The sequence below is a fragment of the Scardinius erythrophthalmus genome (genome assembly GCF_964197995.2).
Source record: "Scardinius erythrophthalmus genome assembly, chromosome: 15".
Lineage (NCBI taxonomy): Eukaryota > Metazoa > Chordata > Actinopteri > Cypriniformes > Leuciscidae > Scardinius > Scardinius erythrophthalmus.
Genome location: NC_138235.1, coordinates 36,361,206 through 36,376,632, shown reverse-complemented (window position 1 = coordinate 36,376,632; position 15,427 = coordinate 36,361,206). Strand labels below are relative to the sequence as shown.

The 15,427-nt window shown below is 38.6% G+C and overlaps 1 protein-coding gene across 1 annotated transcript in view; it reads right to left on the bottom strand.

The window, feature by feature from the left end:
* Window positions 1-15,073, bottom strand: part of quoa (quattro a) — a gene marked incomplete at its 5' end in the record, with an annotated part of 66,895 nt that extends 51,822 nt beyond the window's left edge. The window contains one exon of the mRNA XM_081386551.1: window positions 14,975-15,073. Coding sequence (XP_081242677.1) covers window positions 14,975-15,073 — 99 coding nt within the window. The remainder of the gene's footprint in view (window positions 1-14,974) is intronic.
* Between the last annotated feature and the right edge of the window lie 354 nt (window positions 15,074-15,427).

The following is a 15,427-nucleotide window of genomic DNA, read 5'->3' as shown; positions in this document are numbered from 1 at the left end:
TTTTAGGAGCTTGGGATGGTTGCAACATGCACTCCGGAGACAATTTTGTGCTGTGAAGATAAAAATTGTTCTCAGTGGGGGTTTGAAATGAGTCACATTCACTGAAGAATCACACTCCAGTGGAACAGACTCTGTGTTATGGCACAATCGCTTTCTGATGATATTTCACTTAAAGATATTTATTTAAATTCATTTTTAAATATAATTATTTTTAATAAACATAATGCACCCGACTTGACCTTTTATTTCCGGGGGCAAGGAAAGAAATGAACCAGTTACAGCCATGACTTTTAGCATTTTGATTCATCATTTGATTAGACTACCAAAAGTTAAGACATTGTACACAAAATGCAATTAATAACTTAATAACTAAGAAAATGTTTAATCAAGGCAATACGAGGCTGTAGACTCCCACTGATAATATAAGGGGGTCTACGTCATGTCATACTGAAAAATACCCATTTTAACCATGGTAAAATCACTGTAACATGGCCTAAAGTGTCTTAATCCTTTAATCAAGCCTATGGACCCAAAAAAGCAGTTAGAAATAGAGCATTGGAGAGCATAATCATGTAGAACCAGTGTTAGTGTGTGAGCTCAGTCTGTGCATGTTGTGCGTGTTTGTGTTGATCCTCTCGGCCTTGTAGCCGTGGGGTAATTCATCAGTCTGTTTTGGTTTGGGGTCTGAAGGGCCGGTTGTGACAGCAAACTGCATTACTCATGAGTTTCACTTGATGTCAATGACTTATACTAGTGCAGATGCCAGTGCAGCTCTAGAAATCACATTAACACACAGATATAATATTGTCTTTAAGCTGGTCGCATCATAATGTACGTCACAGATAAACACTTTCATTATACTCACACTTTGAGGAATCTGTATTGAGATGCAGCATTGGAAATGAAGCCGGCATGTAAAAGTAATAAAAGCAAATAATTATGATAAGAGCAGCAAAGTAATATTCTCCAGCTTATTTTATTATATAGCCAGACTGAAGACAATGTCACTTCCATAAACTTCTGCTTTAGATTTTTCAGTACTGAGATTATAGATTTAACAAATGAATTATATTATGTTTTTTAGGTCTGAAATGCTTTTAGTGAAGGCATGTGGTGGAATAATCAGTCTGGTTGTGTCTCTTACCTGTCTTTAGCTAACCTGAGTCATGTTTAAGAACCGGAATATCAAGTAAGTGATGTCCTAGCAACCACCAAGAAAATCCTAGCAACACTCTAGCAACCTTCAAGAATACCCTAATAACCACCTAGATCCTAGAAACACCTAACAATGCACTAGAATCCACAATAGTGATTGCAATCTGCTCAGTTGATCACGGCCCAATGTTCCACTCATGTACTACTCACGCTCTCCGGTAAAAGGAAGTCACTCTAATCCCGCCCTGTCATGAAATTTCTGTTTGTAATGAATTTCTTGAATAAATGTCTCAATTACAGTAGCTAGATAACAGTTCAAATGTTTCTGTTAACCTATCTAGATGTTCGTTGACAGTTATCTGTGAGTATATCACAAAATTAATTTCTTCTCCTTCTTTGTTCTTAACTTTGATGTTTACTGTGCATATATGTATAAGGTTCGCAACTTCATTAAAACAATATTTGAACTCCATGACCTCATATATTCTCGGACCAGCATATCACAAAGGACATTCTGGGTTGAGCGAGAGACAGAAGGGTGCTCTCTGCTCTGGAGGAAATATTACTTGTCCACTTCGCTAACATGCTTTGATAGCAACGGCATAGAAACCAGCTATCAATGACCTGGCAACCACCTAGAAGACCCTAGCAACCACTCATGACACCAGAGGAACCACTTAAAACACATAGAACACCCTAGCAACCACCCAGAACATCTTAGAACAATGTAACAATTCACTAGAAACCACCAAAACATTGTAGTGACTTTATAGCAACGCCTTAGTAACCATCAACAACCTGGCAACCACCTGGAAGTCCCTAGCAACCACCCAGAACACCCCAGCAACCCTTTAAATCACCCAGAACATCTGAAAACCATGCAGCAACGCAGAACAAACCACCAAAACATAGCAACGTCCTAGCAATGTCACAGATCAACAACCTGGCAACCACCTAGAAGTCCCTAAGCAACCACCCAGGATACCCCAGCAATCCCTTAAAGCACCTAAACCACCCTAGCAACCACCGATAACATCTTAGAACCATGTAGCAACACACTAGAAACCACCAAAACACTGTTGTGACTGCATAGCAACACCTTAGTAACCATTAACAACCTGGCAACAACCTAGAAGATGCTAGCAACCACCCAGGAAATCCCACCAACCATTTATACCGCATTGAACACCCTAGCAACCACCCAGAACATCTTAGAATCATGCAGCAACACACTAGAAACCAAAAAAACATAGCAACACCCTAGTAATGACTTAGTAACCATAAACAATCTGGCAAACACCTAGAAGATGCCAGCAACCACCCAGGACATCCCAGCAACCACTTAAAACACATAGAACACCCTAGAAACCACCCAGAACATCTTAGAACCATGTAGCAATGCAATAGAAACCCCCAAAAGACTGTAGTGACTGCATAGCAATGCCTAAGTAACCATCAACAACCTGGCAACCACCTAGAAGTCCAATAGAAACCACCAAGGACACACCAGCAACCACTTGATGCACCTAGAACAACCTGGCAACCATCCAGAACATCTTAGGACCATGTAACAATGCACTAGAAACCACCAAAACATAGCAATGCCCTAGCAACGCCTTAGTAACTATCAAGAACCTGGCAACCACATAGAAGTCCCTAGAAACCACCAAGGACACCCCAGTAACCACTTGATTCACCTAGAACATCCTGGCAACCATCCAGAACATCTTAGAACCACGTAACAATGCACTAGAAACCACCAAAACATAGCGATGCCCTAGCAATGCCTTAGTAGCCATCAACGACCTGACAACCACCTAAAAGACCCTAGCAACCAGCTAGCAACCCCTTAACATCCATCAAGAATATCCTTGCATCATGGTGGTGAGTTTTACACATTTTATCGTAGAAATATACTTTGCTCTTGGGATGCACTGAGTCCAGTAACACTATTCCAGATCCACTGCCTCAATCTCTCTCTCTCTCTTCCTCTTTCTCTGATCCGACCTCTTTCCCCACAGGCGGTTTAATAGTCCATCTGTGTGACAGACATGACTCTAAATGACCAGATTTCCCCATCGCCCTGCACAAAAGAGACACCCTGAAGGAACGCAACACAAATTTGCATACTTTTTTTCAGGTCCTCCTGTTCCAAAAAGATCTTATCATTTTTTTCCCCTCGCCGTTTCTTCTTCATTCCCAGTTCCATTTCAGCGTGGAGGGATTATTTATGAGGGGGGTGAGTGTCAGGCCACTGAAATGAGCCTCAGACGCTGGAGAAGATTTCAATCACTGCAGATCCATGGCTCAGGCCCTGACCTTCCTGTAAGAGCACTCTTCCTGGAATGAGGAATGGGGGCGGGTGAAGACTGGGATAGACAGAGAGAATCCAGTCAAAATCATTCATGTTTAAATGTGCGATATTCATTTGTAAAACACAGCCACATTTACAATGACAAAATTAATGACGAATAAAATGTGAGACACTATTTGGCAGGAAAAAAATCTTAATTTGCATTGAAACTGCTGGAAAAATTAAAAGCAACCGTGTCATTAACTGAATCTATTCCATTCCATTGCAGTGTCGGAGCATTGTATTGGCTTTGTTATAGTACATAAAAAAGCTTTATCGCGCCCCTCGTTTAGGATTCTCAGCACAAATACAGATGTGAGGGGATAAAACGGATCATTTCAAGGATCATCAAACTGCATAACAATGTAATGTTCATGTGAACAGCAGTATAGTTAATGTAAACTTAAACCTATTAAAAAGCATATTTTTCAATTGAAATAAAGCTGCTGATATATATATATATATATATATTTATGTATACATATATACAGTATACAGTATATATACAGTGTATATATATATATATATATATATATATATATATATATATATCAAAGGATGCATTCAATTGATCAAAAGTCACAGTAAAGACATTGATAATGTTACAAAAGATTCTATTTCAAATAAGTGCTGTTCTATTGAACTTTCTATTCATCAAATTATCCTCACTGTTTTCAACATTGATAATAAAAAATGTTTTTCGAGCAGCAAATCAGCATATTAGAATGATTTCTGAAGGATCATATGACACTACATAAAATTCTATGAAAAGCTTAAACTTAAAACATGAATGGAACCAAGTTTAGGTTGAAGTACTACACTTACTAAAACTAAAACTGAAATAAAAATAAAGATAAATAGAAATGTTTTAAAAAAACAAAACTAATAAGCAAAAAAATTACTAAAATAGATTAATAATAATAATAATAATAGTAAAGTCAAGTCATCTTAATTTATATAACGCTTTTAACAATGTAGATGTTTCAATGTTTCAATGCAGCTTTACAGAGATAAACGGATAATTTAAGGTAACAGAGATTGTTTTGGCTTTATAGTGGTTCTTTAATAAAGTTATTTTCCAGCTAAAGTTAGTTTTGATTGATTCGCTTCCGTCGCAATGATCATTTGTTATTAAATTAGGGGCCGCTGAGACGACACTATTCCCTCTACACAGACTTTAAACGCGAACGCTAAACGCCGATGGCGTTCACATGAGCATTAAGAATTGGTTCTGTAGTTATGTGCGTTTGAATATATGTGCGCAGGTTTGTAATTCCCTACAAACCAAGCCTAAACAAAGTACTGGTGTTTCCTTATAATTTTTGATACAGAATTTTATTTTACTTTGTCACTTCGGGGTAGATACGCGAATTGAGTTTCCTGACAACACTTTATCTGTAGAGTGGTAAAGGGATCCTCCATAGGGAGAGACTAGTTGGCACTTCAGCACTGCGTTGGATCGGGCTCAGGTGAAGGCCCTTCATCAGATCTGGATACGGCCTGGATCCGGCTGGCTGCGGGAAAACCTCGGGATAAACAAAGACACTAAAATTAGCGTAGATGCCATTCTTCTTATGATGTAACGAGTACATCAGGATATATGGGAAGTGTTCCCGGTTTCGGCTGACCTAATTTATGCAGCCTAACATTGAATTACAGAAGTCTATAATGTATTATATGAATGCTAGGTCAAAGAGATGTGTTTTTAGTCTAGCTTTGAACTGACAGAGTGTGTCTGCTTCCCGGACAATGTTAGGATGACTGTTCCAAAGTTTTGGTGCTAAATAGGAAAAGGATCTACCGCCAGCCGTCGATTTTGATATTCTAGGTATTATCAACTGGCCGGAATTTTGAGATCGCAATAGACCTGAAGGACTATAATGCGTTAAGAGCTCGCTCAAGTACTGCGGAGCTAAACCATTTAGTGCTTTGTAAGTGATCAGCAATATTTTAAAATTGATGCGATGTTTAATAGGGAGCCAATGCAGTGTTGACAGAACCGGGCTAATATGGTCATACTTCCTGGTTCTGGTAAGAACTCGAGCTGCTGCGTTTCGAACCAACTGTAGTTTGTTTATTAAGCGTGCAGGGCAACCACCCAGTAGAGCATTACAATAATCTAGCTTTGATGTCATGAACGCATGAACTAATTGTTCCGCATTTGTCAATGAGAGTATATGGCGTAATTTAGATATATTTTTAAGATGGAAAAATGCGGTTTTACAGATACTAGACACGTGACTTTCAAATGAAAAGTTGGTATCAAAAGTTGGTATAATAATAATAATAAATACTATAAAAGTATATAAATAATACTTGTAAAGAGAGATGAATTGACTGTAGGTTCTGTTGAAATTGGTGACCTCAGGGGATTTGGGTTTTAAGCAGACCACCAGCAATTCTGATAGAGATAAACAGTTAATCCATGACCTTTGAGAGTTAGTAACACATCATTAGTCTTTCCCCAGCAGCTCTTAGTGATGCAGACCATGTAGACGCCCTCAGCTGTGCTGTTTTCCTCCAAAAGAGTCTGACTGTTTCATCATGTGAGAGAATTCTGGCTTCTTTTCATTCTGATGATAACAGTCTTGCCTTGTTACCATTGTGTCCTTGAGGAAAAACACTCCACCCTTGGTTTTTCATGAGTACTCCCCTCGATAATTAGTGTGCTGTAAGTAACTTTCAATAAAAAATGCATCTGTTAAATTACAAATAACATTAGTAAATGCAAGTCTGGAGTTGAATGCATAATGAAAAAATGGCAACACTTTACATTAAGGTCCCATTATTTAACATTTGCAAATGCATTTACAAACATTCAATGAGCAATACATTTATTATTATTTTATTAATCTTATTTTACCGTAATTTTTTTTCAAATACAGATAGCTCAGACCCAAAACACAGGTTGGGCTTCCCACTGATGCCTCAGTCACGAAGTTTCTACTTGACAGGTAAAGTTTGGCATGCAATTTGGAGAAATCCATTTAAAATCACTGCTAGTTAATGTAAGCTATGATTACCTCGTGCATGCTCTCTCGTGCACATGTTTAATAGGCGTTCCCTTTCGGGAGCAGGTAGAGTGTTGTGCATGTGCATTTTTTCAAAAAGTGGAGAGGGCGGTTCTTTTCTAAAATTCTGGAAAATCCTCCGCTATACACATGCATATCCAGCGCTATCTCACGACCAATTCGTACAAATTCATACGAGTGAGTAAAAGGATTTTTATATTAAACAAAACTAAAAATGATTGTTTCCAAACAGGTTTACACACTCAAGCTTGATATATATCACTGCCTATTTATTGGGTAGGCCTACACCTGCTCGTTAATGCAAATATCTAATCAAAAAATAACGTGGCAGCAACTCAGTGCATTTAGGCATGTAGACATGATCAAGACGATCTGCTGAACGAGGAAGAAAAATGATTTAAAGTCCCCCTGTGGTGTAAATCAAGCTTTTAATGTTGTTTATATGTCTATGTGGTGTGTTTAATATGCTTTAAAGGTGCAATGTGTGATATTTATGAGGATCTATTGACAGAAATGCAATATAAGATCCATATGTTTTCAGTGGTGTATAAAGATTAAAGATATTTCCCCTTACCTAGCTGCTTTGATGCTCTTATCCATAGCTCTTATCTTATACTAACTAGCATGGCAACAAGCTATGGTAAAGTCAGTGAATAAAAGACTAACACAATGATGAACAAGTAAAAATAACAATCGCAATAACATGTGGTTTTACTGAATAATTAAGTAAATATAATTTAATATAAAATATAATATAAAGAAACCTCATTGCTTGACTTGCTACTCTCTGCTGACTCAGACTCAGATCGGCATCTTCCGATCCTACGTCGGCCACCGTAGCTTCTCCTTCGAGTTTGCAATTTGAACGATAGACCGTGAGTGACTGACTGTTTGCAATTCGCAAATCTCACCACTAGATGCCGCTAAAAATCACACATTGCACCTTCAAAACAATCTATGTGTAAATTCATAAGTCGACACCATTGCTGAGTATTTTCTCCTTAAAACTGCAGTGAATCAAAGACAGTCTCAAAAACACGGTTTGAAATGGCTGGTGTTTCTGACGTCACAAACTACCTTGTAACCAATCAGATCAACGTGTGATCGTCAAAGAGTGGATCTCTGAGCTGCTATGAGTGCATGGAGGCAGGGCTCATTTGCATATTCATAGAACCGCGTTTACTAAATGAGGCAAGGGTATAGCGTTACATTCAAGCTATTTTTAAGGTATTAATAATTTTTTTTTTCAAGGAAATGCTTTTAAATATGTAATTTTGGTGATCAAAGATGAGTTTTAAGGGATACAATTATTGACTACAGGGGGACTTTAAGTGACTTTGAACGTGTCATGGTTGTTGGTGCCAGACGGGCTGGTCTGAGTGTTTCAGAAACTGTTGATCTAATGGGATTTTCACGCACAACCATATCTAGGGTTTACAGAGAATGGTCTGAAAAAGAGAAAATATCCAGTGAACGTCAGTTCTGTGGGAGAAAATGCCTGGTTGATATCAGAGGTCAGAGGAGAATGACCAGACTGGTTCAGCTGATAGAAAGACAACATTAACTCAAAAAAGCACTCGATACAACCGAGGTCTGTAGAAGAGCATCTCTGAACGCACAACACATCAAACCTTGAAGCAGAAGAGCACCTCTGAACACACAACACATCAAACCTTGAAGCAGAAGAGCACCTCTGAACACACAACACATCAAACCTTGAAGCAGAAGAGCATCTCTTAACACACAACACACCAAACCTTGAAGCAGAAGAGCACCTCTGAACACACAACACATCAAACCTTGAAGCAGAAGAGCATCTCTGAACGACCAACACATCAAACCTTGAAGCAGAAGAGCACCTCTGAACACACAACACATCAAACCTTGAGGCAGAAGAGCATCTCTGAACACACAACACATCAAACCTTGAAGCAGAAGAGCACCTCTGAACACACAACACATCAAACCTTGAAGCAGAAGAGCATCACTGAACACTCAACACATCAAACCTTGAAGTAGAAGAGCATCTCTGAACACACAACACATCAAACCTTGAAGTAGAAGAGCATCTCTGAACACACAACACACCAAACCTTGAAGCAGAAGAGCACCTCTGAACACACAACACACCAAACCTTGAAGCAGAAGAGCACCTCTGAACACACAACACACCAAACCTTGAAGCAGAAGAGCATCTCTGAACACACAACACACCAAACCTTGAAGCAGAAGAGCATCACTGAACACACAACACATCAAACCTTGAGGCAGAAGAGCATCTCTGAACACACAACACATCAAACCTTGAAGCAGAAGAGCACCTCTGAACACACAACACATCAAACCTTGAAGCAGAAGAGCACCTCTGAACACACAACACATCAAAACTTGAAGCAGAAGAGCATCACTGAACACACAACACATCAAACCTTGAAGCAGAAGAGCATCTCTTAACACACAACACACCAAACCTTGAAGCAGAAGAGCATCTCTGAACACACAACACATCAAACCTTGAAGCAGAAGAGCATCTCTTAACACACAACACACCAAACCTTGAAGCAGAAGAGCATCTCTGAACACACAACACGTCAAACCTTGAAGCAGAAGAGCATCTCTGAACACACAACACACCAAACCTTGAAGCAGAAGAGCTCCAGCAGAAGAAGACACACACCGGTGAAACTCCTGTCAGATGAGAACAGAAACTGAGGCTACGATTCACACGGACTCACAAAACTAGACAATAGAAGATTGTAAAACTTTGCCTGGTCTGATGAGTCTCTATTTCTGCTGCGACAGTCAGATGACAGGGTCAGAATTTGGCGTAAACAACATGAAAGCAATGATCCGTCCTGCCTTGTATCAGCGGTTCAGGCTGGTGGTGGTTTAATGGTGTGAGGATATTTTCTTGTGTCTCTTAGTACCAATTGAGCTTTGTTTAAACGTCAAAGTCTACCTGAGTATTGTTGCTGATCATGTCCATCCCTTTATGACCACAGTGTATCATCTTCTGATGACTTCCAGTAGGATAACGCAGCATGTCACAAAGCCCATATCATCTCAAACTGGTTTCTTGATCATGACTTAACTCAAACGGCCTCCAGTCTCCAGACCTCAATCGGATAGAGCAGCTTTGGGATGTGGAGGAACGAACGGGAGATTCACATCATGGATCTGCAACTGTGATGCTATCATGACAATACGGACCAAAATCTGTGATGAATGTTTCCAGCAGCTTGTTGAATCTGTGCTATGAACAATTAAGGCAAAAATAAATAAAAATGGTGCTAGCACGGTGTACCTAATTAAGTGGCCAGTGAGTGTACAGTATAATCAAGAAATGTTTGTAATGATAATGCACTGAACTATTTCTGAACAACGGAGCTTAATTCTGAATTTGTATCATTGCATAACACATTTTCAATCAGCAAGAAGGGAAGTAATCTGATCTCAGATCTGTACGACAGGTGCAGCATCATCTAACACTAATCCACCCGAACTAATCTATCTAATCACACTAATCTACCCTAACTGAGGTAGGTCAAACTTCTCATATCAGAATGAATCAACATTCAATTAGTTTGGGTTGAGGTTGGTGTTGAGGTTGGTCGATGCACCTGTTACGCTATTCTGTGATGGATGCTTGATTATTTTAGCCCGGTGTTTTAAATACTTGATTTTTACACTCAAGAGCAGGTTTCCAGATGAAGGCTGCAGGAGATGAAGGAGAGAATGCGAGGCATATGGACTCAGCATCTGAGTGTTTGTCCCTGCTGGTTTGAGCTCAGATCCGTGTCAAACTCGACTTTCAAGCTTTTTGATGTTGGCCTAAATAACATCTAGATCTACAATCTAGATCATTTGAACTACTTTTAAAGTTTGAAAGCTGAAAGTAGCCCATTCGTGAAACTTATTTTATAGATTTGAGGAGTTTAACAGCATCTTTTCTGCAAATATGTAAATGTTCCACATGGTTTGGTTACCATAATAGTGTCCTTTACAAAACCTAACAAACTTATTTTTTGCTTTGAGATTTTATAATACAATAAAAAATAAGTGTGGCTTACAGTAAGTCTCCTTTACTTTTCGTAAAAGAAAAAAACTTTTGGTAACACCTTAGATTCCATTTGTTAACATAAGTAAATTACATGAGTTACATGAACATAACAATGAAGAATGCTACTAAATCATTTATTAATCATAGTTAATGTTAATTTCAACATTTACGAACACTCTATTTAAATCAAAAGTTGTATCTGGTCATATTATTTTATGGACCAGAGCTGACATGAACTAACAACGAACAGAAAAATATTTATCAAAGATTATTGTAGTAGGTTTTTACAAATAAATACTTTTTAAGTTCTTTTACTTCAAAATTTCACATTGAATTCAGTGTTACTTTAGCCTAGAAATCTAGACGCACCCTAGCGGCAGCAAAATGTATTTTGCAGCCAGGGCAGTCTAGCAACTCTCCATTGACTTTCGAGCTGCAAAAACCTAAATTGGGTCAGGCCAATCACGTCGTGTATAGAGTAGGCGGGGCGGGCTTAACATAATGACAACAGAGTTGCGACGGTTACCTGCCAGCTGCGACTTGAAAACAAAGAATGATTGAGGATTGAGCTGTGTCTATGGTGAGTTGCCAGGCTAGTGTTACTTGCCATTTTGGTAACATATGATTTTAGTATTATTGTTACACATTGCGTGTTGTCATAGTAATAATAATAACTAATAATTATAATATACATAACTATGCAACTAACCCTAAACCAAACCTCCTTACCCTAACCCTAAAGTAAATACATGTAGTTCATTATTATTACTCAGTACTTAAATGTATAAATGCACCGTAACACTGTAACGTTAACAAAGATGTATAAATACTGTAACAAATGTGATGCTCATTGAATGTTAACTAATGGAACTTTATTGTAAAGTGCTTCCAAACTTTTTAGGGTCACTGCACATTTACATTAATTTAGCACATGCTTTGATCCAAACGCTTTTATAGTGAACAGAAGGTGGGCGAGATATGAGCCTATTTATTTAGTGGTTTGCTGAAGTGACCTTCAACCATGAATCTGAAACCTGTTCTTATAAACCCCAGTGTCCAGTTTCATCATTTAAAACACATGACGTAGGTTATTTACAAATGTTCCTGCCTTTCATTTGCCCTTTAGGTGCAGACGAGCATTTGATGTGCGAACCGGAAACATCTACATCTGTGTGTGTGTGTGAAACCTTCTGCTCACCCCCTACAGCGCTGATGAGAGCAGCGAAAGCAGAAACATGACGTCCGTTCCAGTCATCTGGGAATAAAACAGTTCATCCTTAAGGAAGGAGGGGTCAAGAAGTCAGAGTGGCTTTAGCGCAGCTTAATAACGTGTGTATGCGTTTGCCCTTGAGTGCACGTATAGCCATGTGTGCATTTACATGCAGCGTCCTCGTATAGAGAGTCACTGGAAACACACTTCAAACATTAAACCCCGTCAAGTGCACAAGCGCCTGCGGACATGAAGGGCTCTTGGTAACATAAGAGTAATCCATGCTTACATTCAGCGCTAAACCACACCGGCCGCATCCCAATCACTCGTTCATCAGTTCACACACGTCTGTTCTGCCCTTAACACTGAGCCCAGGGACGTTTGTCTCCTTGAGCCGAGACCCCAAGCAGAGTCCAAACCCACATTAGCAACATCTCCATCATCTCCACTTCACTTTTCTACACCTCTTAATATCAAAACAGTGTTTTGAGGATCGTCCATTGCATTTGCATTTATTATATGACATGTTATTTGATTAATGGCCTGCTGTGGAAATGTTTCCATTAATCAATCAGTCAATCAATGTTTGAAAAGTAAAGGAATGACTCTTTCATCGCTCGTGAGATTCATTGGGTTATCGCCTTTGTCTCATACATTTCTCCTAAAATAGAACTATAAAATTAATGTTGATAAAAATAATCTTGTAGCTTTAGAAGCAACTGAGTTTGGTCTCAGAAGAGTTTAGTTAATTTTCTTTTTGATGATAAAGTCCATTTTACTTTTAGCATAACTTAGTATCTTCAAAAAGGAGAAAAATCTAAGACTTTAACAAAAGATTTCAGTACATGTGCTCTAATTCATCTCATTGCTGTCTTGGAGACAATTGAGATATTAAAGAGATGTCATTTGTGATTTTAAAAATTTTTTTTAAAGAGATAATTTTATAATTTTCGAATTAGATGATACATATTTGAGAATCATTGGCATTTTGACACATCTGAACATTTTGGGACATTGTGAGATCTTTAGAGGAGACTGCAGGAGAAAAAGCTTAGAAACGTGGGACTCTAATTGCTATTTGTTTAATCTTATTGCTGTCTTAGAGAATCGGTTGAGATTTTAAAGAGATCTCATTTGTGATTTTCTTATGAGACACTCGGGTAATTTGGTCTCAGAATAATTAGATAAGTAATATTAAGGTAATATGGAAAAATCTGACTTTTCAATTCAATGCAAAATTTAAAACATTTGAGACATTGATGAGACATCTAGACGTGAGATCCCTGGAGAAAGGTATCTTTCAAACGTGAGATCCCTGGGGTCTTAATTTAGGAGTAAAATCTGAGAAGCTGGAGACCATAATTGCTGTATTTAATCTCATTGCTGTCTGAAGAATTGATTGAGATGTCAAAGAGATCTCATTTGTGTTTTTTCTCATGAGATATTTTGGGTAATTTGGTCTCAAAGGAATTAGATGAGAGAAATGTTTGAGGAGACACTGGCGAATCTGGCTTTTCAATGCAGATTTTCAATGCAAGTTTAAGACATTGTTAAGGTCTCTAGAAGAAAAACATGTGAGATCACTGGGGTCTTTTACTTTTGGAGACTAATTGCTCTATATTTAATCTCACTGCTGTCTGTGAATCGATTGAGATGTTAAAGAGATCTTATTTGTGATTTTTCTGCATGCATTAGTCAGAACAAATAGACGAGAAATGTTGGAGTTCGTACTGAATCTCACCTTTCAACACAGATTTTCAATGAAATGCAAGTTTCAGACATTATTGAGATCTCTAGAGGAGAAACCTGAGATCACTGGGGTCTTTTAATTTAGGAGAATATATGAGAAGCTGTAAACTGTAATTGCTCTTTTTTAATCTCATTGCTATAGGAGAATCGATTGAGGTGTTAAAGGAGAACTCCGGTCAATTTTAACATTGAGCTCATTTTTTTTTTACATTTGGAGTGCTGTCAATACAGAGAACAACGACAAAAATCGGTGTTGGTAATCGATTGCAGAGTTCACGCGCGTGATCATAGGTAACTAAACCTATGCGCGTGAACTCGGCAATCGACTACTTTGGACTTCAACCGAAAACAGGATGTAAACACAGGTATTTGCGCTGGCTTAAATAACATCATTTTTATACATATCTTTCACATCTACTGCAGTCAGATTCACTCGTGTTCACTCAGAAGGAATCACTCACATTTTCTGTGCACTTGTAATGACACATCAAGGATGTTAAGAGGCTAAAAGCAGGTTTAGTACTTGCCCCATTGAAGTCAACAGGGTGCAAATTTTAAAAATAGAATAACTCGGTGTAGGCAACACCGATCTTTGTCGTTGGTCTCTGTATTGACAGCACTCCAAATGTACACAAAAAAAATGAGCTCAATGTTAAAATTGACCGGAGTTCTCCTTTAAAGAGATCTTATTGGTAAAAGAATCTGACTTTTCAATGCAATGCAAATTTGAGAATAATTGGGACATTTTTGAAATCTCTAAAGGAGAAACAGGAGATTACTGGGGTCTCTTCTTTTAGTAGGAGAATCTGAGAAGCTGAAGACTGTAATTGCTCTGTCTTTAATCTCACTGTCTATCAGTTGATATTTTAAAGAGATCTCTCTTGTGCTGTTTCTACTTGGGTTATTTGGGTCTCAGAAGAATTAGATGAGACATATTTGAGCTCATATTGAAGAATCTGACTTTTCAATGCAGATTTTCAAGGCAAGTTTGAGATATAGCCTATAGTTGAGATCTCGAGGAGAAACATGAGAGACATCTGAAAAGCAGGAGCCTGTAATTGCTCTATATTTAATCTCACTGCTCTTTATCAATTGATGTTAAAGAGATCTCATTTGTGTTTTTTCTACTTGATTTATTTGGCTTTCAGAAGAATTAGATGAGACATATTTGAGCTCATATCGAAGAATCTGACTTTTCAATTCAGATTTTCAATGCAAATTTGCACATAGTTCGAGACATTGCTGAGATCTAATAGGGGAGAAACATGACAAAAATTCTAAAAAGCAGGAGACTGTAATTCCTTCATATTTAATCTCGTTGCTGTCCAGGAGAATCTCTGAGCGTTTACAGAGATCTCATTGCTATTTTTTCTTTCCTATGGGATGTCCAGTCATTGCAACACCCCCGTGTTTACCGTGTGGTGCAGCTCCTCAGTCTTCATGTTCACATTCATCCAGTGGTTGATGTGGGATCCGGTCGCGTCCTTCTCCCGCATCATCATCATCATCATCATCAGCGGTAGCGCTCGTCATGAAACCCGTCTTCCTCGTTCAGTGATGTGATGTGCGCTCGCCGTTTGTCATCATCATCATCTTCATCAGGAGCGGACAGACAGTAGCGGATTCTCTGCTCAGCTTCTCTAGAGGATGTACCGTGTTACCGGAGGGAAACGGCGGAGAGTCTTACCGGGGGCCCTTCCGTGAGAAAACGAACAAGGACGGAGAGGATCGACGCGGATTTTTGACTCGATCTGTGCGGTGAGTGAACCTGACATCAACGCTGACATGCTAAACGTGCGCCGAAATAAATGACACATATAGAAACAGGGAAGAGCTTCATGCTGCTGTCAAACAAACATGCATGTAAA